This window comes from Neoarius graeffei, chromosome 23 (assembly GCF_027579695.1).
Source record: "Neoarius graeffei isolate fNeoGra1 chromosome 23, fNeoGra1.pri, whole genome shotgun sequence".
NCBI classification, from domain to species: domain Eukaryota; kingdom Metazoa; phylum Chordata; class Actinopteri; order Siluriformes; family Ariidae; genus Neoarius; species Neoarius graeffei.
The window spans coordinates 45,225,734-45,251,803 of NC_083591.1; the positions used below are offsets into that span (position 1 = coordinate 45,225,734).

At 42.4% G+C, this 26,070-nt stretch overlaps 1 protein-coding gene across 3 annotated transcripts in view; it reads right to left on the bottom strand.

Moving 5' to 3' along the window:
• The window catches only part of LOC132871759 (receptor-type tyrosine-protein phosphatase mu-like), a 444,714-nt gene that overhangs the window by 272,361 nt on the left and 146,283 nt on the right, over positions 1–26,070 (bottom strand). For all 3 annotated transcript variants that reach the window (XM_060906241.1, XM_060906242.1, XM_060906240.1), the window contains exon 6: positions 11,431–11,724. In XM_060906241.1, the coding sequence (XP_060762224.1) occupies positions 11,431–11,724 (294 nt within the window). The remainder of the gene's footprint in view (positions 1–11,430; positions 11,725–26,070) is intronic.

Consider the following 26,070-nt stretch of genomic DNA (forward strand, 5'->3'; position numbering starts at 1 on the left):
CTGAAAGTTTTCACTTGGCGTGTAACGTATCGATGTAACTATCGAACGACAGGCGAGCTGAAAGTACAGAAGTTGGAATAGTGCAAAAAAAAATTGACACCAAAATGAAGCGTAGGAGCTCGCATCTATCTTCTAGAGTCCCAATCGTACTAGACGTTTATTTGCTTTTCATTCTACATACTCAGCTTCACTCGTTTTCATGTTCAGACCTCTTGAAATGGCATCAGGCTTCAAATACAAACGTTTGGTATAAATTCAGTGCTTTAACACAGACACTGTAAAGCTGCTGAAAAAAGTGGCTCTCCTAAACAAGATGTTTGGCGCACCATGAGGAAGCTCAGCATGGCGGAAATGACAGCTCATAGATTATGAGTGACTGATTAAGAGAAAGATAATGTTTCAGCAGCCTGCTAAGTGTCAAAAGTACAGCATTTTCCCTGCATCAAACTCCAAAAAAATGTCGAGAATCATCCAGGAGCAAATTCATCATCATTAGCGGAAGGCTTGTCGGCTCCCAGTCAGCCCACGTTCCAGATGATGAAGAATTTGGGCTGAAATCAAGAAGTGAAGCACAGCAGATAGCGGCTCGTTCTGGAGCTGTGCGACTTAATGAACGGAATGAGCTGGTGTTTACTTGTGTTTAACAGCTGAGGGTTCAACCTGATGGGTGACTTATTTATGTAATACAAGGACTTGTGAGGAGAGAAGAGAAGATGAGATGAGAGCAGAAAAGAGAAGAGAAGATGAGAGGAGAGAAGACAAAATGAGAGAAGAAAAGAGAAGAGAAGAGAAAATTAGACAAAAAAAGATTAGATAAAATGAGGTGAGAGAAGAGAAGAGCAGAGAATATGAAAGGAGAAAAGAGAAGAGAAAATGAGATGAGAGCAGAAAAGAGAAAAGAAAATGAGAGGAGAGAAGATGAGAGAAGAGAAGAAAATATGAGAGGAGAGAAGATAAAATGAGAGGAGAGAAGAGAAGATGAGAGAAGAGAAAAGAAGGTAAAATGAGAGAAGAGAAGATAACATGACAGGAGAGGAGAGAAGAGAAGGTAAAATGAAAGAAGAGAAGACAAGAGAAGAGAAGATGAGAGGAGAGAAAAGAAGGTAAAATGAGAGAAGAGAAGAGAACATGAGAGGAGAGAAAAGAAGTTAAAATAAGAGAAGATGAGATGAGAGCAGAAAAGAGAAAAGAAAATTAAAGAAGAGAAGATGAGAGGAGAGAAGATGAGAGAAGAGAATATGAGAGAAGAGAATATGAGAGGAGAGAAGAGAAAAGAAGGTAAAATGAGAGAAGAGAAAATGAGAGAAGAGAAGATGAGATGAGAGCAGAAAAGAGAAAAGAAAATGAGAGGAGAGAAAAGAAGGTAAAATGAGAGAAGAGAAAATGAGAGAAGATGAGATGAGAGCAGAAAAGAGAAAAGAAAATGAGAGAGAAGAGAACATGAGAGGAGAGAAAAGAAGGTAAAATGAGAGAAGAGAAGATGAAAGAAGAGAAGATAACATGACAGGAGAGGAGAGAAGAGAAGGTAAAATGAAAGAAGAGAAGACAAGAGAAGAGAACATGAGAGGAGAGAAAAGAAGGTAAAATGAGAGGAGAGAAGAGAACATGAGAGGAGAGAAAAGAAGTTAAAATGAGAGAAGAGAAGATGAGATGAGAGCAGAAAAGAGAAAAGAAAATGAAAGAAGAGAAGATGAGAGAAGAGAAGAGAATATGAGAGGAGAGAAGAGAAAAGAAGGTGAAATGAGAGAAGAGAAAATGAGAGAAGAGAAGATGAGATGAGAGCAGAAAAGAGAAAAGAAAATGAGAGGAGAGAAGAGAACATGAGAAGAGAGAAAAGAAGGTAAAATGAGAGAAGAGAACATGAGATGAGAGCAGAAAAGAGAAAAGAAAATGAGAGAAGAGAACATGAGAGGAGAGAAGATGAGAGAAGAGAATATGAGAGGAGAGAAAAGAAGGTAAAATGAGAGAAGAGAAAATGAGAGAAGATGAGATGAGAGCAGAAAAGAGAAGACGAGAGGAGAGAAAAGAAAATGAGAGGAGAAAAGAAGAAACCTTTGTCACATGCACACTGAAAGCACAGTGAAATTCATCCTCTGCATTTAACCCATCTGAAGCAGTGAACACATGCACACACACAGAGCAGTGGGCAGCCATGCTACAGCACCCAGGGAGCAGTTGGAGGTTAGGTGCCTTGCTCACGGGCACTTCAGCCCAAAGCTGCCTCACGTTAACCTCACCGCACCGCACATCTTTAGACTGTGGGGGAAACCGGAGCACCCGGAGGAAACCCATGCAGACACGGGGAGAACATGCAAACTCCACACAGAAAGGCCCTCATCGACCGCTGGGCTCGAACCCAGAACCTTCTTGCTGTGAGGCGACAGCGCTAACCACTACACCACCATGCTGCCGAAAGAAGAGAAGAGAAGCTGTGACAGTGAGAAACACAATCAGCTGTCCCACCTTGGCAGGATAAACAGGTGCCTTCGCTTCTTTCCCTTCTCTCTTTTCAGTCCAGTAATCTTGCTGATTTGTACCAAACTCAATCTCTCACTTTCGCTCTCGGACAATGGAACAGAAAATTGCTCACTAATTCAGTGTGGCTCAGAGTGAGAAACATTCAGCTGATGTCCTCTGGGAAAAACATTAAACCCTCGAGGTCGAGGAGCAGGGAGGAGCACGATGCTGACGCAGAGGTGTGTGACAGAGAGCGGTCCGGCCTGCGGCTCTCTATAGTGCAACACAACAATACTACCATCACTGAGTTAATGTCCACACACACACACACACACACAACATCTAAATGGGAAACACAAGCAGGTGAGTATTTTGTAGGACACACACACACAGAGAGAGAGAGAGAGAGAGAGAGAGAGAGAGAGAGATTGTCCTCTTTGCACACCTGTGTGTATTTACAGATGACCTTGCTAAGTGATGTAATCAATGTCAGTGCTGCATGCGAATGCCTTTCACAGACACAGGCAGTGAGAGGACACACACACACACACACACACACACACAACATTGTTTGATTACAAATTGGCATTTTATCGCAAGATGTACCTCATCTCATCTCATTATCTGTAGCCGCTTTATCCTGTTCTACAGGGTCGCAGGCAAGCTGGAGCCTATCCTGGCTGACTACGGGCGAAAGGCGGGGTACACCCTGGACAAGTCGCCAGGTCATCACAGGGCCGACACATAGACACAGACAACCATTCACACTCACATTCACACCTACGGTCAATTTAGAGTCACCAGTTAGCCTAACCTGCATGTCTTTGGACTGTGGGGGAAACCGGAGCACCCGGAGGAAACCCACGCGGACATGGGGAGAACATGCAAACTCCACACAGAAAGGCCCTCGCCGGCCACGGGGCCCGAACCCAGGACCTTCTTGCTGTGAGGCGACAGCGCTAACCACTACACCACCGTGCCGCAAGATGTACCTTTTGTGTAAAAATGTTGATTCTTTATGGGATTCATGTTATTAGTGTGCTTGCTCAAGCACACACCAGCCGAAGGCCAAAGGCAAGCACATGATTGTTCTTCTTAAGTTTACTTATTCTGCCTTATTCCGACACGTTTTTTGGATCCACTACTCCTCCCAGGGCGTTCGAGATAGAGACACCGTTCCAACTCTGAGACGTCTGGCCCGAAGTGATGTAGTGTGCTTGTATACAGCTTTTGGATCAATGCGCCTGTTCTCTTGTTCTTGTCGTTTTTCTTTTGTTTTTTTTCCCATAGAGAATGAATAGGGCTCATGAATCGAATCATCCTACTCGGACACGCTCCATCGCAGATGCACCAAACCTCATGTGATACTTCAGGCCAACTCCCCCGACACATACATGCAATCGGTTCTGACCCGCACTCATATTTTTCCTTTCTTTTTGCTCATCCCTTTTTCCTCCATAGGCTTGCATTGATTTTTGGCCCCGTTGAAAATGAATGGTGTTTCAGGAGAAAAACTTTCACTCTCCATCAGTTTTTTTAACCAAGTGACCAAACTTCAAGAAACTTCACTTGATGCCTCAGGCCAAGTCCCCGCACAGATCCATCCCCTCATCTGAGACCTGCACTCGTCTTTTGCTTGGTTTTCACGCATCTCTTTTTACCTCCATAGGCTTCCATTGATTTTTGGCCCCATTCAAATGAATGGAGTTTTGCTCAGTAACACTTCACCACACATCCACCAAACTTCATACGGCACCTCAGGCCAAATCACCCATCACACACATGATATCGGTTCTGACCCGCACTCGGCTTTGTCTTGCCTTTCATCCATCCATTTTTTCTCCATTTTGCTGCTAATCAATGGAAGCTTGACTGAGTCATTCCTCCCTTCCCCCATAGGTGATGATGCATTTGGCGAGGATCTGCTCATTTGTATTGGTGGGACATGGCGATTCATTTCCGCCAGTTCGTTCATGTCGGTTCAGCAAAGAAATTCGTTCGTTCAGTTCGTTCACTCGTTCATTTTGATGACGTCACACCAAAGCGGCACAACTACTCTGTCAACAACGAGAGAGGTGGTGGTGTTGCTGAAAAAATGAATACAAATGCTAGTTCTGAATAAATAAGTAGTGGCAGCCCGCTGTATTTTATTCTCTCTTTTTTTAAGTATTATTATGAAATTGTAATAGACATGCATGCCCCCCGCCCCCATAGTGGTGCGAACTTTCTGATAATGGTATCTCCCAGTAGGCAAGGGAAATAAAGTAAAGCCAACTACGATAGATGCAGACTGTTTCATGCAGTTGTTCAAACCCATTAAGTAACACCCATTTTGCTCTTATTCAAAAGCAACGCTCATTACAAAGAACAAACCACTTTATTACAAATTGCATTAACATTAAAAAAAACGAACACAGTATGCCACGATCTCCAGAGCCACGTTCTTCATTGTTTATCACAGTCATGGAAACCGTTGCTATGCGCCCAGCCCAGTATGGCAGCAGGCAGGCTGGCTGCTGGCTGTTCGTTCGTTCGCGAACTGCTGAGCTCGTTCGCTGTGAACTGAAATGTATTGCTGAGTGAGAGCTCTAAATTGTAAACTAAAGACCTGGCATGTGTCAACGCTCTGATAATAGGGCTCAGATAGCCCTTAAAGAAGTAAAGTGGCGCTGCTCTGCACAGATCAAAATGCAAGTTGGACGCCCTTCTGCTACTGAACAGATCCTGCTGATTCGCCAACGACCGAGATTCAGCGAGCGCCCTGCTGCCAGCGAGCAGAGACTGCTGATTCACGAACGACCGAGAACGAGAGGCAGCGCGAACTAGTTCTAGTCGTTCACTTCGAAGACTCGTTCAAAAAGAACGGTTCGTTCGTGAACGACACACCACTACTCATTTGAGACTTTGACAGCAAATCAACTTCAACTCAATGGTCACTTTATTAGGAATACTTACACGCACACACGATAGCAAATAGCATATAAGCATTCACGTGTTACCATGCTAGCTGTTAGCATGTTACCCATTACGATATCATGCTTGCTGTTAGCTCGCGAGTTGTTAGCATGTTCACCATTAACATGTTATCATGAGAGCTGTTAACATGTTAGGATTAGCGTGGTAGCATGCAGAGTTCGCATGTTTGCTGTTAGCGAATTCGCCTGAGCATGTTAGCATGCTAACTGTTAGCATGTTACCCTCAGCATGTTAGCATGCTAAAAGTTAACATACTAGCCATTAGCATGTTAGCCTGTTAGCTGTTAGCATGATAGCTGTCAGCATATTAGCCTTAAAGTGTTAGAATTTTAACAAATAGCATGTTAATCATTAGCATGCTAGAATGCTAACTGTTAGCATGTTATCTATTATCATGTTAGCATTAACATGTTAACATGCTAGCTTTTAACATGTTAGTATGCTGTTAGCATGTTAGTATGCTAACTGTTAGCATGCTAGTTGTTAGCATGTTGGCATGCTAGCTTTTAGAATGCTAACATGATGGCTGTTCTGCTACAGCTCAGCAAGCACACTTTGCATTTTCTCTGCGGAAATGCAATCTAGTTCCTTATTATAAGCCTTCATAATCAAGAAAGATGCAATAGTTCTCTCATTATATGGTTAACAGAGAGCGCTGAACTCTAATGTTGGCTCAGATAAGATAAGATAGAGAGGTATGATTTGTTCTATATGTTATAGTACCATGGCCTAATAGTTAGAGAAGCAGCTTGGGGACCAAAAAGTCACCAGTTCAGTTCCCTGAACCAGCAGGATGGCTGAAGTGTCCTTGAGCAAGGGACCTAACCACCAACTGTTCCCCAGGCTGCTCCGGGTATGTTGTATGTCGCTCTGGATAACAGCGTCTGCTAAATGCTTGAAATTAATACCATCAAAAAACAAACTCATGAATTCCTAAAACTCTTTAATCAACTAAAAGGTGCAGTGGTTGAAGTTTTTATTCCTTACTCGTACAACCCTGATTCCAAAAAAAAAAAAGTTGGGATGCTGTGTAAAACGTGAATAAAATCAGAATGCAATTATTTGCAAATCTTTTTTGATTTATGTTCAACTGAATGCAATACAAAGACAAATACAAAGAATGTAACGTTCAAACTGATAAACTTTATTGTTCTTTGTAAATATACACTCATTCTATATTTGATGCTTGCAACATGTTCAAATAAATTTGGGATGGGGACATGTTTACCACTGAGTTACATCACCTTTTCTTTTAACAACACTCAGTAAGTGTTTAGGAACTGAGGACACTAATTGTTGAAGTTTTGAAAGTGAAATTTTTCCCCATTTTTGCTTGATATACAGCTTCAGTTGCTCAACAGTCCAAGGCCTCTGCAGTCATATTTTGCACTTTATAATATGCCACGGGCGGCACAGTGGTGTAGTGGTTAGCGCTGTTGCCTCACAGCAAGAAGATCTGGGTTCGAGCCCCGTGGCTGGCGAGGGCCTTTCTGTGTGGAGTTTGCATGTTCTTCCCATGTCCGTGTGGGTTTCCTCCGGGTGCTCTGGTTTCCCCGACAGTCCAAAGACATGCAGGTTAGGTTAACTGGTGACTAAATTGACCGTAGGTGTGAGTGTGAGTCTGTGTCTATGTGTCAGCCCTGTGATGACCTGGCGACTTGTACAGGGTGTACCCCGCCTTTCGCCCGTAGTCAGCTGGGATAGGCTCCAGCTTGCCTGTGACCCTGTAGGACAGGATAAAGCGGCTAGAGATAATGAGATGAGATAATACACCACAGATTTTCAGTGGGAGGGAGGCAGGCAGGCCAGTTTAGCTCCCACACTCTTTTACTATGAAGCCATACTGTTGTAACACGTGCGGAATGTGGCTTGGCATTGTCTTGCTATTATAAGCATGAACGTCCCTGAAAAAGATGTTGTCTGGATGCAGCATATGTTGCTCCAAAACCTGTATGTACCTTTCACCATTAATAGAGACTCTGACTCATTGTCACTCAAGGCGGGGGACACAAACTTAGGTGGGGTTTACATTAGACCGTATCAGCGGATCATCAGATTAACGTTTTTAAAACGATTAGTGTGCACACAGCAACACCAATACACGATTCGCGTGCACACAGCAACACCAATACACGGATACGCTCGGCTCCGCAGGCATCCTGCGCTCCAAATCACTCCGCCCTGAACAGCGAGTGCCCTCTGGAGGGTGCGCACTCCGGCCCTGCGCAGCTCACAGAGCGCGCGAGTGAAGTGCACGAGCCACGATTCGGGACTGAGCCGCTGTGTGTGTGATCCCAGGGCATATCACTTACCACTTGCAAGTGGAAGGATGGCAAGCCTAAAGACAATCATAACTACACAATGGGCAGTATTTGCATCAGTATTTGTAGTATTTTCATACTTTTATACTCTTTAATGAAAGGTGATACAAGGCGGAAGTCCGCGCCGTTTTTCAGCACTCGCATCACATGACCAACGCCAGCGAATCAGGAAGGTGGATGTCACAGTGACGTTGTCCAATGACGACGCCAGCTAGAGCTCAGCACAGCGTATCCGCGTATTCTCAATGTTTACACAGCACCGGACCAGACACGATCTAGATTGAATACGTGGACCCTGGCGGATTCCCGTTTCCCGGCGTTTCCAGGCGGTTTAATGTAAACGGACAGTGCATCCGCGAAGAAAACGAGACAGATACGGTCTAATGTAAACTTGGCCTGAGTTTGTTACATGTGCAAGTTCATCGTAAAAGAGTTCGTTATAGCGGGGTTGCAGTGTACAAACAATGGAATTAAGACAAAAGGGTATTAAGAAAACCTGTTTGGAAAACAGACTTCTACTTTGGGATGCTGATGCTTGTTTGTGTTTGGATGGTCCTCCTGTCGATCATTTTATAGACACGCTACTCAATGGGTCATTGTAGATCCTGGAGAATAAACTTTCCCAATGCACCTTTAAAGCATGTTATTCAATACCTTAAAATGAAAGAAGATGGTAAGTCTGGGAGTTTCAGGGGTTAAATTAGAGGTGCAGATTTTGCACTTGCTTTTATTTTAATGTCACTCTGAGAAATAAGTAGTTCAACACTGTCCTTGTTTTAGTTCTGCAGCAAAGCCAAGCTTATTCCTGAACTAGAACACACAGCATCTCTGGAATAGATAGATTTCTGTTGGGTTGCAAAAAGATATACACACACACACAACTTGAGCCAACTGTGAGTTTAGATTTTTCTCTGCGTGGAAACCTTTAGAAAGAGCCAAGAAGTGCAACAGTGACTCATTCTGAGTCAAGACCCAAACCTGAGTCTGACAGAGGGACAAACACAATGACAAACTGGTTTTAATGGTAAACTGGTTTTAATGGTATTGTTAGCATTAGCAAGCTAGCAAGAGGCTAATAAAGGCACAGTGGACGTCTTATCTGGATAATAGCTGGGATAATTTGGACTCTATCTGGTTAATGACTGTGATAATTATCTCCACTGCCCTTTTTTGAGGCCTCAGTGTTTTATAGTCCCTTAACACCATTAGTGAGATTAGCATTACCTATTTGGCAAATCTACTCTCAGCATTCTGCTTATTTATATACAAGCTGTGAGGATTTTAGCGCTAATCACACTGCTCTAGCTGACCTTGTACAATATATTTATGACATACATAAATTTCATTTCTATATTTAAATCAAGCTCTATATAAGGAAAATATGTCTCATGCTGGTGGCACGGTGGTGTAGTGGTTAGCACTGTCGCCTCACAGCAAGAAGGTCCTGGGTTCGAGCCCAGCAGCCGACAGGGGCCTTTCTGTGCGGAGTTTGCATGTTGTCCGCGTGGGTTTCCTCTGGGTGCTCTGGTTTCCCCCACAGTCCAAAGGCACATATAGGCTAATTGGTGGCTCTAAATTGACCATAGGTGTGAATGGTTGTCTGTGTCTATGTGTCAGCCCTGTGATAACCTGGCGACGTGTCCAGGGTGTACCCCGCCTTTCGCCCGTAGTCAGCTGGGATAGGCTCCAGCTTGCCTGCGACCCTGTAGAACAGGATAAAGTGGCTACAGATAATGAGATGAGATGAGATTTAAATCAAGCTCTATATAAGGAAAATATGTCTCATGCTGGCGGCACAGTGGTGTAGTGGTTAGCACTGTCGCCTCACAGCAAGAAGGTCTCGGGTTCGAGCCCAGCAGCCGACAGGGGCCTTTCTGTGTGGAGTTTGCATGTTCTCCGCGTGGGTTTCCTCCGGGTGCTCTGGTTTCTCCCACAGTCCAAAGGCACACGTAGGCTAATTGGTGGCTCTAAATTGACCGTAGGTGTGAATGTGAGTGTGAATGGTTGTCTGTGTCTATGTGTCGGCCCTGCGATGACCTGGCGACTTGTCCAGGGTGTACCCCGCCTTTCGCCTGTAGTCAGCTGGGATAGGCTCCAGCTTGCCTGCGACCCTGTAGGACAGGATAAGTGGCGACAGATAATGGATGGATGGATGGATGTCTCATGCCACTGATGCCTCTTCTTCCATTAATGCTTGAAATTATAAATAATTAAAAGCCAGGAACTTTAGTTCCTGAATATGAATACATACAGGTATATCATTCCCATAAGAAGTTTACACTAAATGTTATTTGCATGCAAAACAAAAATAAACTGATGGTTATAAAGCAAGTTATAAAGCTGATATTTATAAAACACCTCTACTTCGTTCTCCACCCCTTAAAAAAACAAACAAAACAAGAACAACCGGACAAACCTTGAGGATAAAACAGGCTTTGTGCCCAGCACAAGGCAATAACAAACACAATAGGTAATCTTGAATACGAAGTAAAACAATTTACTTTCAAGAACAGAGGCCTTCTTTTCTCCTTGCATTTGTATTATTTTTTTGTTTTTTGCAATCCCTTTGTGATCAACCCTCCATTATGGCCCACGAACAAAGACAACAAAGAAAGCAAGGAGGGAGAAAGGAAAAAAAAATGAGCAAGTGAGGAGAAAAAGGACAAACCCTAATATAGCCACTATATATTACGACAAAATAACAGTCATTAACCCTTTAAAGCATGTCCGGTCTCTACCGTACGTTTCACTTAAGCGGGCCAAAATAGTCATTAAGGAGAGGTAAACGGTGTCTGGTGCCCATAATAGGATAATAGCCCCCATGCTAGGAGTTGATAAATGAGAATGGGTTAATGAACAGCGTGTTAGAGTTTGTGTCTGCAGAGGTAATAAAGAGCTCTGTTGCGCTCGGTGAAGCTAGCGTGATGTATGGAAGTGGGAGAAGAGTTTCGCTTTAAGATCAGAAAGAGGGGCCTGGAGTCAACGAGGGAAGCGTGGAAGATCAAGTGCCCTTCCAGGTTCCAGGTAAAGTTCTCATGGGGCAAAACATCCATCACAGAGAGAGAGAGAGGCGAACACTTTTTTACGTCGGAGTAATAAGTGCAAAATATAAATATACACCAACATTATTCATATGTAAACTCTAAACCCACAGCACACAGCATACTGTATACACCTGCTCAATTTATGCATAAACAAAACAGCTTTGGTGGGTACATATCAGTGCACATACACACACACACACACACACACACACACACACACACACACACACACACACACACACACACACACATCCTAAAGGCCCTGGAGTGAAGGCCAAGTGAGTAATGCCATCCATCCCCATCAGATGCTCAAATGAGAAACAGTGAGACCTTCAACAGGAGGTCAGATCCCAGCATCCCATCTCACACACACTCTCGCTCGCCAACCCTAACTCTCACAGACATGTCTAACACCAACAAGATTCCTGTAATGATGCAGCGTCTTGTGGCCTATGACAGGACAAGCTTCCTACAATTCAGACGGTGACTGATTTGATATTAACATACAAACACAGGTCCATACTGAGAACATTCACTGCCATCATCTCGAACCATACGAAATTTTCCATTTAACATCTCTCCTGGGTTTTTCACCCATTACACAATGCAATACAGAGCATCGCACTACTCACCAGCACACTTGGTACGAGCCCGGAGCGGTGGCCCGGGTGCCCCCGTGCCCCCATCCAGTGGCCTTGTGAGCAGCACGCTGATCTCGTACTCTGTATCGGGTGCGAGGTGGCCAATCTTGTGTGCTGCCTTATCCACAGGCTGCAGGTCGTACATGGTGCCTGAGACAGTACGGTACTCGACTTCACGGCCGATGATCGGCCCGTCTCCGTTGATGGAGTTAGCATTGAGCTGGATCCACAGGTAGGTGGCGCCTACTGCCGTCAGCTGGGGAGGCGCAATGGGTACTGGGGGTTCTGGGGAAGGGAAGGGGCAGAACAGGGTTTAAATATCCTGGAGTATGATATGTACGCAGGACACGTCTGTTCAAGCAGAGGTCAAGAGAATATAAAAAAATATCAGTGTGATTACAGAGCGCTTCATAATACAACCCCGATTCCCAAAAAGTTGGGACAAAGTACAAATTGTAAATAAAAACGGAATGCAATGATGTGGAAGTTTCAAAATTCCATATTTTATTCAGAATAGAACATAGATGACATATCAAATGTTTAAACTGAGAAAATGTATCATTTAAAGAGAAAAATTAGGTGATTTTAAATTTCATGACAACAACACATCTCAAAAAAGTTGGGACAAGGCCATGTTTACCACTGTGAGACATCCCCTTTTCTCTTTACAACAGTCTGTAAACGTCTGGGGACTGAGGAGACAAGTTGCTCAAGTTTAGGGATAGGAATGTTAACCCATTCTTGTCTAATGTAGGATTCTAGTTGCTCAACTGTCTTAGGTCTTTTTTGTCGTATTTTCTGTTTTATGATACGCCAAATGTTTTCTATGGGTGAAAGATCTGGACTGCAGGCTGGCCAGTTCAGTACCCGGACCCTTCTTCTACACAGCCATGATGCTGTAATTGATGCAGTATGTGGTTTGGCATTGTCATGTTGGAAAATGCAAGGTCTTCCCTGAAAGAGACGTCGTCTGGATGGGAGCATATGTTGCTCTAGAACCTGGATATACCTTTCAGCATTGATGGTGTCTTTCCAGATGTGTAAGCTGCCCATGCCACACGTACTAATGCAACCCCATACCATCAGAGATGCAGGCTTCTGAACTGAGTGCTGATAACAACTTGGGTCGTCCTTCTCCTCTTTAGTCCGAATGACACAGCGTCCCTGATTTCCATAAAGAACTTCAAATTTTGATTTGTCTGACCACAGAACAGTTTTCCACTTTGCCACAGTCCATTTTAAATGAGCCTTGGCCCAGAGAAGACGTCTGCGCTTCTGGATCGTGTTTAGATACGGCTTCTTCTTTGAACTATAGAGTTTTAGCTGGCGGATGGCACGGCGGATGGTACGGTGAATTGTGTTCACAGATAATGTTCTCTGGAAATATTCCTGAGCCCATTTTGTGATTTCCAATACAGAAGCATGCCTGTATGTGATGCAGTGCCGTCTAAGGGCCCGAAGATCACGGGCACCCAGTATGGTTTTCCGGCCTTGACCCTTACGCACAGAGATTCTTCCAGATTCTCTGAATCTTTTGATGATATTATGCACTGTAGATGATGATATGTTCAAACTCTTAGCAATTTTACACTGTCAAACTCCTTTCTGATATTGCGCCACTATTTGTCGGCGCAGAATTAGGGGGATTGGTGATCCTCTTCCCATCTTTACTTCTGAGAGCCGCTGCCACTCCAAGATGCTCTTTTTATACCCAGTCATGTTAATGACCTATTGCCAATTGACCTAATGAGTTGCAATTTGGTCCTCCAGCTGTTCCTTTTTTGTACCTTTAACTTTTCCAGCCTCTTATTGCCCCTGTCCCAACTTTTTTGAGATGTGTTGCTGTCATGAAATTTCAAATGAGCCAATATTTGGCATGAAATTTCAAAATGTCTCACTTTCGACATTTGATATGTTGTCTATGTTCTATTGTGAATACAATATCAGTTTTTGAGATTTGTAAATTATTGCATTCCGTTTTTATTTACAATTTGTACTTTGTCCCAACTGTTTTGGAATCGGGGCTGTATTATATAAAGACGATCAGTAGATGTGATTCATTTCATTATTTCTTTTACACTAGTTTCAGTATTTACAGCTGGTTCATCACTTTATAGGTTTATTAGGAAAGCAATAACTTAAATAAGGTGTTGGGGGAAAAACAACAACAAAAACTGTATTGTACCTGTATTGTAGATGCCCTGTAGAACTTTCTGACAAGCTTGCTATCTTTTATCTAATGTGACAGATTAAGCAAGCTGGTCCCATTTTAAAACAGCAATGTCTTTCTGAAATTCAAGCAATCATTTCCAGTTGACGCCAACAGCTATCTATTAGAATTGTTACCTTCCAGAAAGATCAGAAAATTTCACTGGACATGCTGTCAGAATCTAAAACGAAGCTGAGACAAAGTGCTGCTGCGAGTCAAAATGGAGTACTTTAAAGAAAATATCTCACAAATAAACAAATTGAGCTAAAAGTCAGTCTTTCTGTCTGTCCTTCATAAAAAAAAAGCTGCATTTTCAATTTGTTCTTCACGATATAACCACTAAAGTGATGAAAATAGACGGGGCTATTTTTTGTCAGGGAGGCCACCAAACTCCATCATGCATGATGTAATTTTCCGCAAGCACAGCGGAGGTGTACAAGTACATCCTATACTAGTGTCAGCGAAACGAAGTATTCTATCAGGGATGGTTGGAGATGGATCTAAGTGCAGAAGATCTTTATTGTAAAGAAAAACGCAAACAGGCAAACAGTCCAAACTGGCAGGCGTATATCGTGAACGGTAAAACAGGCGAAAGGTCGAGCGAGGCGCAAACAGAATATCGTAGACAGAAGCAGGGTCAAAAACGAGGAACAGGAAACAGGCATCAGAAACCAGGAAATCAGTCAGGAAACAAGGCTCAGTAACGTGTCATAACAACGCACTACTTCGCAAAGTAAGTCTGTATTCTGAGTCCTTATATAGGCGTGCTGATTGCGCCTTAATCCTGTGCAGGTGTGTGTCATTGCGTGTGAGTCTTTCCAGAGCGTGCTCTGTCCAGAGCACATTTGAGAGTCCTTCTGTTGTGACAACTAGGCTATAGTATAATATTATGGTCTAGCGTGACTTCTCGATCAGTTTGTTTGCATTTCTCCACAAAAATTATGGCAATGCAGTATTAGAAAAGGAATCAAAATAAAGTAGTGGCTAGTTTATCGCCTGTTTATATATATATATATATATATATATATATATATATATATATATATATATATATATATATATATATATGGTTCTGTCTCATAAACTGGGTACTGTGGGGGCATCCCACTAAATATACTCATAGTCAATAAACTATACGGTTTTGAATGGTGATGTTGGTTTTAATTTGAAATAAAATGATGAAAGAAATAATACAGATAAAAGTAAATCTTTGATGTGAATACTCTATTCAGAATTTGGCAAAAATTCTGCAAATTTGTGGAAAAATGGCAGCTTGATCTGGGATATGATAAATGGTTGACTACATCGCATTCCCTTAAAAAGGTTGTAGTCCACTGAAAAGTCTACAGTTATCACTAATTGTATTTTAAGTTGTAACTTTATCCACCTAAGGATTGGTGCGCTCACAGAATAATCATAACCGTAATAAAACATCATGCGAAATATTTGATCACCGTCGTGACTCCATTTTCCGCGTACCCAAAACCAATACGATCGTGTGTTTTGATCTAAACGGAAAGCCTCAGGGTCAAGGTCTCTACCTCACCAAAAGTAGGAACTTAAAATCACTACGCCATATAAAAATTGAGTTATAAATCTGCGATTTTGTTTTTTAAAACGAAAGCTGAAAGTTAGGTATAGAATATGTTTCTTACAGAATATGTTATGATGGTAGCTGGTCTTGTATGAATTTCTGAGCTATAAAATGAGTTGTGGTCTATTTTTTACCGTAGCGTGTTATTTGTGTGCGGGGAAGGACACACATTAACAATTTGCATGTGTAGAATGGAATTTTCCACTCCGACAGTTAGAAGTTGATCGTGCTTCCATTTGCGGTCTTTCTGTTACGCGGGTGATCTGTTCGGGCGTTATCACTGAAAAGGTGAGTTTGACAGTTTTATTTTGTTTTAGTCTTGCAGTATAAGGCAATAGAATGTTTCTTTTTCATCTTACTTTCATATTTCATAGTGTTTGCGTATTTTTGGCCAATATTTTGCAACCATGGTCAATTTACATCGAACTTTTGATAGACTCTACGGCCAGTCATTTTTCCCCGCATAACTTGGCATTTTTAACCCAAGCAATCAAAAAGAGGAAATTTATTCAATATTTTCACTCATCTGTGAAGGAGGGGCTTTAATTCTTCATGATGTAGTTATTTTATATGTAAATCAATTTTACAAAAGCATTTGAATTGTAATCAAAAAAAATTTTCCACAGTGGAGGCCAGATAAAGCAAGATGCTATCTTTATTCTTATTAAACATGACAAAAGAAACATTGAGTGTTCGGTAAATGCAAAAAAAAAAAAAGTAAAATTAGAAAATTTATTTTTTGACCATAATGTCCCAAATGAGACAGCAGTTTCTGAGACGGATCCATATACGTATATATCTTCCATCCATTTCATACGTGACACTGTATGCTGTTGTGCTGAATCCTACATCATGCAGCGCCACCCTCATTTTTGTCTCCTAATACATCCATGTATCTGGCTAATCCAGTATGGCCATGCCCAGGGAAATTGTCCAATGGACTCATGTTTCAACTTTAACATGTTTTTTTTTTAAGCTAAATTCCGCCTATTTTTTTCGTCTCGAACACCTTGCATTAGTAATGTATAATAATGGCATTTCATAACCCCTTAATTTAAAAATTTCCTGGTTAATCGCTTTAAGCAGCATTACATGGTAATTCCCTTATGATTTTCTTTCCTTTAGGAACAATGAGAAAAAGAGCAATTATGCAAGTTAATATATTTAGTACTAATTTTAAATTATTATTTTTGGGCACCCCAGCAAAGCTATGCTGCTCTGTGCACAGCATGTGGTCGGAAATGGGCAGAAATGCGTGTGTGCCACTGTTGAAGTCTTTCCCAGGCAAATACTGAGACAAAGAAGAAAAACGTCTCTCACTCATGTAATTCCCAAACTTTTTGGGTTGTAGATGAGGTAGGAATTTTGCTGAAACTTGTCAATCCTGTCCATAAGCTTCATACTTGTGATTTTCAAGCAATTATTATTATTATTATTATCTCATCTCATTATCTCTAGCCGCTTTATCCTGTTCTACAGGGTCGCAGGCAAGCTGGAGCCTATCCCAGCTGACTACGGGCGAAAGGCGGGGTACACCCTGGACAAGTCGCCAGGTCATCACAGGGCTGACACATAGACACAGACAACCATTCACACTCACATTCACACCTACGGTCAATTTAGAGTCACCAGTTAACCTAACCTGCATGTCTTTGGACTGTGGGGGAAACCGGAGCACCCGGAGGAAACCCACGCGGACACGGGGAGAACATGCAAACTCCGCACAGAAAGACCCTCGCCGGCCACGGGGCTCGAACCCGGACCTTCTTGCTGTGAGGTGACAGCGCTAACCATTACACCACCGTGCCGCCCATTATTATTATTATTATTATTATTATTATTATTTTGTCCTGTAGGGATCAGAGACACCTAGGCACACACCTAGTCTCGAGGTGAAGATTTGTGGCAAGTTTTCTTAAAAAAAAGAAAGGAAAAAAAAGAACAGTGCTCGTCATATTTATATATATATATATTTGTAATTGTTTAGAACTTTGGTATCTCTACCAAAGTTAGACTGTATCTTGTAATAGCCGTACCTACAGCAATCTGTGCTGGTGAAACTTGGAAAATGACAGCGAAAATGGTTCAGAAGTTAAATGTGTTTCACAGAAGGTGCCTTTGAAAAATTCTAGGTATACACTGGACGGACCACATGACCAGTGAAGTAGTTCTTAGGCGTGCAAACGTGAGGGACTTGTATGACGTTGTTACAGAACGGAGACTACGCCTTGCTGACTGTATTTTAAGACTTCCAGACAACAGACCATCGAAAACTGCACTTGTCTGGACTCCAAGAGGTGGAAAATGCCCAAAAGGGCATCCAAAAAGGACATGGAGAGCCACATTTAAAGAAGCTCTCAACAGACATAACATTCAGTGGAGTTCAGTAGAGTCTCTTGCAGCCGATAGAGGAAGATGGAGAAAACTTGTGACCCTTTGCCCATTCCAGGGCTTGAGGAACTAACTAACTATATTGTTTAGAACACATAATGTATTCATGTTCAGTTACATCCCTGCTATACGGTTTTATGGCAAGACTTCGTATTGGAAATTATGGGGTCAGTTCAGATGTTTACAAGTTTAAAGAGACAAAGGAAGCTGTTATGAAGCTTATGATGAGGGGATAAAAAGAGTAAGTATTTCGGAAAATTCACGTTGAACAATCTTATCCTGGTGTGAACAATCTTACGGCTGGTGTTTTGTGTGTGGTCTGCACAGTTTACTATATTCATGCCACAGGATCAGACAAATCCTCTCTATATGTTCTTTATTAACATACACGTTGGAAACAGGGGCGTGTTTAGCCTATTTTTGGGGGTGCTCAAGCACCCCCAAAAACGAGCTCAGCACCCCCCTAGCTCAGCACCCTCAAAAACACTGCTTTTGGACGTAATTTTCAGAAATAAGTGCCCTTGCGCACTGCGCAATGAATGTGTGCGCGGGCGTGTGTGTGTTCTTGAATTCACCTGTTACATGATAGTTCTATGACCAGTAAAATACCTCTCCTCCTTGCGTCCCCTCTGATTGGGTTGCCTGTCCGCGCGAGTGCTTGCTACGACATGGTGGTTTTTTTTAACTGGATTCCACGCCGATGAGGAACTCGAAGTAGCACCTGAGTATTACTGGCATAGCGAGATGTGAAGGTACGGACACAACACAATAATATGCATAATGCAATATTGATGTTCCCTGGTCTATGAACAGAATGATAAAAACGACATTTATCATCCATATCGAGATACTTTTGTGCAGAGCTGTACAAGTGCTACGGTGCTAGACCACCGTGTGTTCGTCAATTTTATTTAATGTAACATAGCGTTTACGTTTGCTTATCATTCTTATCATGCTTCTCAACAAAAAATATAAACTAATGTAAACTAATGTAAAATCATAATAATACACACTATTACACAATACACAATAACACATTAATTAACAATTACCACTGTTCAAAATGAATAGCTCCAACATTACAAATGCAGTAGTAGGTCTTGTTTAGTTAAAAATATAACGTAAATATTTGTGTCAGTGGTTGTAAATGTGTAGATATCATACAGTAGTTTATTGGGTCAGCTTCTGTTAAAACATTACATAAGTCTAGTCTTGTCTAGTCTAGTCTTCTTGTCTAGTTAAGTCTAGTCTAAATGCGGAATAAACGTGGAAACACTGTCATTCAAGCCGGGGGCTAAGCACCCCCAAAGATCAGATGCTAGCATTGCACCTGGTTGGAAAAGCTTGCGCCTAAGTGCTATAGACAAGTTGAGTCTTTAAACCCAGAGGAAGCGGCTACGTACAGTATATTGCAGAGAGCAAGACCATGCTGCTTAGCTGCAAAATATAAGCATCAGAACTGATTCAGGTTTATTGACAGAGCCTCTGAGCGCTTAATCGATAAAAGTCTGTTCGAGGGCTTTATTTGGAGATATAGCATGTGTATGTGTACGAGGGGTGGTGGAGAGTAATTGTCACTGTCTCTGATAGAGAAGCCATGTTTAGTAAGCGTCCTCATTTGCTCTTCCATCTATATTTGCTTCGCAGGAAAAAGCTAACTGAGCCAGGTGAGACAAAGTGCGTTATCGATCAACAGAACATCTTGGACCAAAAGCGAACTGTCTGATTGACACGTCTGTACCGTATGTGCATGAGAGAGAGAGAGAGAGAGAGAGAGAGAGATAAAGAGAGAGAGGCAGACTGAGATTTGCCCAGCAGATCGAGAACTGTCCGTTCAAGAGCATGTTTATATGCACGGCTACAGCTTGGACATTATCATTGATGAACGCATCAAAACTTTATGCCTTTGGCAGCCTCTGTGCTAGCCGTGCAGACAGTGTCCTGTTGGATGGCATCATTTAGAGAGGATATATGCCCTCTGGGGAAAGCAGAAGTGATTGATGCCCACCACAAGACCATTACACTATAGCCAATATGATAATAAAGTGTAATTCATATTTATTACGGACGCCTTCTAACTGCAGAGATCGATCAGGATGGAAATACTGGCACAAAGTAATGAATAAATAAACTGGTTATAGTGTGTGTGTGTGTGTGGTGTGTGTGGTGTGTGTTCAAGGCATGGTGCATTACTCTATAAAGCCACAAACAGCTACAGATCAGAGCTGAGCTCCTCCACTCAGCCTGAGGGGAGCGCTAACACCACAGTATGTTTTTACACTTGTGTGCAATGTGTGTATGCACGTATGAGTGTGTCTGTGTGTGTGTAGGTCACAGATCCTACAGATGGCTGCTCCAAAATGACCCCAGCCAGACACTTCTAAATACCCCATAATCTATCTCATCGCAGCCGGCCAATCAGATATCACCTAAAATGAACTGTGTAATCCTGCTCGGTCTCAGAAGCCATGCTGGCACTGTACACCGCTGCAGTGCAAAGAGTTAAAGCAGGACAGGTAAGAAGGGAAGAAGAGCACTATAAACATGAAGTATGCTAAAATTTTAGCCTCACTTGCTGAGCATGAACACATCGCATAAATCAAAATCTTGGCCTCGGGGCAAGAACTCATTAAAGGCTTGTGCTTGGAATTTGTTTCTAAGACAAATATAAATGGTGAATTTTCTGACATTATCTTCATTCATCTGAAAGCAAAAAAAAAAAAAAAAGTACTGCATTTAAAGTTTTCAGCATAAATGGGAACTTCTTCGAGACTACTGGAAAAGCATCTCATGTGACGATGTCATGAAACTGGTTGAGAGAACGCCAAAAAAATCAACAATAAATGATTAACTAACATCGGTAAATTTATATACGGTAACAGTCTGGGAATACCTTATGAATGTCGTTGGCCTTCTCTGTCTACTGACTTTGGAAAACCAAAAATATATTCCAGCAAAACAATATCGAAAGGTTTTTATTTCATTTTTTAACCCTGCGTAGGCTTCCTGCAAAGATCATGTGGGGTAAAGAGTCTGTTGGTGCACCGTGGTGGTGAGAACGACCAGACAAATTTGCCATTGAAGTGTGATTTCTTCAGGCCTGCTGGATAGCTATGTGCCATAGCGAAATAGATGCAGGTCTAATTAGCTTGTAATAAGATATCAGCCGTCAGAATGTCTTATGTCTTGCGATACTCTTGTGCGACAATCTTTAAATGCAATTTTCTTCCTTTTCAAATTTTTTTTTTTTTTGGGGGGGGAGGGTAACCAGACTTTAAAATGCTAAAACTTTACTTGTGGTTGAGATACATCCAAAAGAAATGTTTTCCGAGTCTGCCACATGTATACAATATGTGTAGTCATTTTTATCAGATAAACCTACCATAGAGTTCGGGGTAGTCAAGCTTGTTACACTGGGGTGGCCAGGTTAGATCAAATTACTTCATTGGGGTGGCAAAACACAAATCCGCAACTTTAGAAAATTATGTCACTCTTTTTCTGGCCCCCATCCCCACAATAAGCCCCCCATCAGACATAAAAAAAAGGCAGCGCTAACACTGCATCTTAGTTGCTAGTATTGTCTCATCTCATTATCTCTAGCCACTTTATCCTGTTCTACAGGGTCGCAGGCAAGCTGGAGCCTATCCCAGCTGACTATGGGTGAAAGGCAGGGTACACCCTGGACAAGTCGCCAGGTCATCACAGGGAAACCGGAGCACCCGGAGGAAACCCACGCGGACAACATGCAACCTCCGCACAGAAAGGCCCTCGCCGGCCACGGGGCTTGAACCCGGACCTTCTTGCCATGAGGCAACAGCGCTAACCACTACACCACCGTGCTAGTATCGTAGGTAACTTTATCAATTCAATATCATTAGCGGCGGCACGGTGGTGTAGTGGTTAGCGCTGTCGCCTCACAGCAAGAAGGTCCGGGTTCGAGCCCCGTGGCCAGCAAGGGCCTTTCTGTGCGGAGTTTGCATGTTGTCCGTGTGGGTTTCCTCCGGGTGCTCCGGTTTCCCCCACAGTCCAAAGACAGGCAGGTTAGGCTAACTGGTGACTCTAAATTGACCGTAGGTGTGAGTGTGAATGGTTGTCTGTGTCTATGTGTTAGCCCTGTGATGACCTGGCGACTTGTCCAGGGTGTACCCTGCCTTTCGCCCGTAGTCAGCTGGGATAGGCTCCAGCTTGCCTGCGACCCTGTAGAAGGACAAAGCGGCTAGAGATAATGAGATGAGATGAGAATATCATTAGCTAATGTTAGCTAATAACATACGGGAAAAAAATCCAATGTTATTCCTCCAAATAAAGAATAAAATGAATGTAAACTAAATAGTCTGATTAATGTTTGTTCACCTGTGGTCTGTGAGGACAAGGAATAGTTTCGTTCTGTGTTAGTTAACGAGTCCCTGCATAACAAGCTGGTCCGACAGTGATCCCTTTTCAGTGATCAGCAGGTAAAGGGGGTTTCCAATTGTGCATATCAGCACATCGGCTACAGTCAATAATTGTACAGCCATAAAGTGCATCTAGGTGATAATTTGGCCACGGATACCGATTTTCAACCAATAAAGAATAGGTTCTTGAACCGGTTCCGCCCAGGATTCTTTGAACCTTGGTCCCAGCTAACAAACCAGCCCATGTTTCCACCATTTTTGAGCAGAACTATTGTAATCAAGGATGCATGAACAGAAGGCATTGCAGAATGCAAAATGGAAAAAAAAAAACAGTATGAGCAAGATGGCAGTGTACCTGTTCTGTTATTGCAGAGGTTTTTTTTCCATTTCAAATTTCTGAAGATGTATCCTTTTTCCTTGTGTTCTCCAGTGCTACGCTCTGCTTCCTCTCCAAACTAATGACACGCCCACCGATGCGGTCATGGTTCACAGTGGAAAAACCTCTTGGTTCCAGCTGGAAACCAACTTTTCAGGTTCTGAACCAATTTTTGATAGAAATGCTCCGAACGTTTCAAAATTTGGTGTGTGAACCAGAATGGAACCAGTTCCCTGTTGGTGGAAAAGGGGTATGAATGTAGCTTTTAAGTTAGATGTACCTAATAAACCTAGCAGGAATTTAATCCTGTTAACTTCCTGAACATATAATTTTATAACATCTTATCTCATCTCATCATCTCTAGCCGCTTTATCCTGTTCTACAGGGTCGCGGGCAAGCTGGAGCCTATCCCAGCTGACTACGGGCAAAAGGCGGGGTACACCCTGGACAAGCCGCCAGGTCATCACAGGGCTGACACATAGACACAGACAACCATTCACACTCACATCCACACCTACGGTCAATTTAGAGTCACCAGTTAACCTAACCTGCATGTCTTTGGACTGTGGGGGAAACCGGAGCACCCGGAGGAAACCCACGCGGACAACATGCAAACTCTGCATAGAAAGGCCCTCGCCGGCCACGGGGCTCGAACCCGGACCTTCTTGCTGTGAGGTGACAGCGCTAACCACTACACCACCGTGCCACCCCATTTTATAACATCTGAGCTGATAATCAGATTTAACTTGGTGACCATTTGAAAGGCTTTATATGATTACAAATGAATAACTGTCTGAAGTTGGCATGGAATATGCAGTTGGAAAAATGCAGTTGTGTTGCAGAGGAGTTTGTCTATCGGGATCAAGAGATCGAGGCATTTAACGTGGAATGGGTTTTGTGCATAAATAAGGTTTGCTGCCTAGAGCAGAGGACTAAAAGAGAGCTGTTATGTCTTACTAGGACTGTGCTGACATGCTGACAATAATGTCAATGACCAACTTCTGTTCTTAATGCACCTCATTTCTCTTGTGTCCTTATTTCTACAACTTAAGTACCACTTCCGAGATGAGCTATTGTTGAACTGTCAACAGCTCTCTCTCTCTCTCTCTCTCTCTGTCCTACAACATACTCGCCTGCTTGTGTTTCCCATTTAGATGCAGTATACATGTACAGTGGTGCTTGAAAGTTTGTGAACCCTTTTGAATTTTCTAAATTTCTGCATAAATAGGACCTAAAACATCATCAGATTTTCACACAAGTCCTAAAAGTAGATAAAGAGAACCCAGTTAAACAAATGAGACAAAAATATTATACTTGGTCATTTATTTATTGAGGAAAATGATCCATTATTACATATCTGTCAGTGGCAAAAGTATGTGAACCTCTAGGATTAGCAGTTAATTTGAAGGTGAAATTAGAGTCAGGTGTTTTCAATCAATGGGATGACAATCAGGTGTGAGTGGGCACCCTGTTTTATTTAAAGAACAGGGATCTATCAAAGTCTGATCTTCACAACACATGTTTGTGGAAGTGTATCATGGCACGAACAAAGGAGATTTCTGAGGACCTCAGAAAAAGCGTTATTGATGCTCATCAGGCTGGAAAAGGTTACAAAACCATCTCTAAAGAGTTTGGACTCCACCAATCCACAGTCAGACAGACTGTGTACAAATGGAAGAAATTCAAGACCATTGTTACCCTCCCCAGGAGTGGTCAACCAACAAAGGTCACTCCAAGAGCAAGGCGTGTAATAGTCAGCGAGGTCACAGAGGACCCCAGGGTAACTTCTAAGCAACTGAAGGCCTCTCTCACATTGGCTAATGTTAATGTTCATGAGTCCACCATCAGGAGAACACTGAACAACAATGGTGTGCATGGCAGGGCTGCAAGGAGAAAGCCGCTGCTCTCCAAAAAGAACATTGCTGCTCGTCTGCAGTTTGCTAAAGATCACGTGGACAAGCCAGAAGGCTATTGGAAAAATGTTTTGTGGATGGATGAGACCAAAATAGAACTTTTTGGTTTAAATGAGAAGCATTATGTTTGGAGAAAGGAAAACCCTGCATTCCAGCATAAGAACCTTATCCCAACTGTGAAACATGGTGGTGGTAATATCATGGTTTGGGCCTGTTTTGCTGCATCTGGGCCAGGACAGCTTGCCATCATTGATGGAACAATATGTTCTGAATTATACCAGCGAATTCTAAAGGAAAATGTCAGGACATCTGTCCATGAACTGAATCTCAAGAGCAGGTGGGTCATGCAGCAAGACAACGACCCTAAGCACACAAGTCGTTCTACCAAAGAATGGTTAAAGAAGAATAAAGTTAATGTTTTGGAATGGCCAAGTCAAAGTTCTGACCTTAATACAATGGAAATGTTGTGGAAGGACCTGAAGCGAGCAGTTCATGTGAGGAAACCCATCAACATCCCAGAGTTGAAGCTGTTCTGTATAGAGGAATGGGCTAAAATTCCTCCAAGCCGGTGTGCAGGACTGATCAACAGTTACCAGAAACGTTTAGTTGCAGTTATTGCTGCACAAGGGGGGTCACACCAGATACTGAAAGCAAAGGTTCACATACTTTTACCCCTCACAGATATGTAATATTGGATCATTTCTCTCAATAAATAAATGACCAAGTATAATATTTTTGTCTCATTTGTTTAACTGGGTTCTCTTTATCTACTTTTAGGACTTGTGTGAAAATCTGATGATGTTTTAGGTCATATTTATGCAGAAATATAGAAAATTCTAAAGGGTTCACAAACTTTCAAGCACCACTGTACACACAAGCTTTTACAAACCAAAAACACCTGCATAACTTTTGCATCCTTGCTATTTGTTGTCTGTCTCTCTGTCTTTTCACTATCCTCTACCTCCATCTCTTTCATGTATTGCTTAATTACAGGAATGTCGTGTTTTGAATTTAGTAAAGCTGCACTTAGTAAAACACAATACCAAAGGAAAGTGTATCAGAATCAGAAGGAACAAGTGTTGCCAGGCAAAACAAACCTCGCTCGGTAGTACTTATGATGAATATGAAGGAAGATATCACGGGGGAAAAAAAAAAGGTACCCTATGGGTACATGTGGCTACTGCTTATAAATAAAATTGTTTTCTGATCCCACGTCCATACAATACATATAGCATATATATACTGTATATTTACTCTATGAGGCAGTAGCCACAAAAATGAAGCGTAATCCAAAAATGAACAATTTAAAAATCACAGAAGTAAAATATACCAAGTGTCTGTACTTTATATTATTCTACTCTTACAGTTTTCGAAACTGAAACCTCCGAACCGAGGCTGACATACACACGCTGACACCATGACCGAAACTCTTATTTCCTGGAAATGGCCCGGCGCTAGAGCTCAATGGAACGCGCTTTCCCTCTGTAATAAACATAAACATGTCTGAAAGCGATTTCTTTAGTCTACTCCATTTATTTCGAATGGTGAACCAAATTGTATACACTCACCGGCCATTTTACTCGGAACACGTGTATGCGCATGAGCAGTGCACGATCGTTACACACTCACAGCACGATGACATAGTGGCTAGCGCCTCTACCGTATATGAGCCAGTAGCCACAACAAAAACGATTTTGACCTTTTGGGTGACCTTGACCGGATGACCCTCAAAATGTTGTAGGTTCTATTTGAGA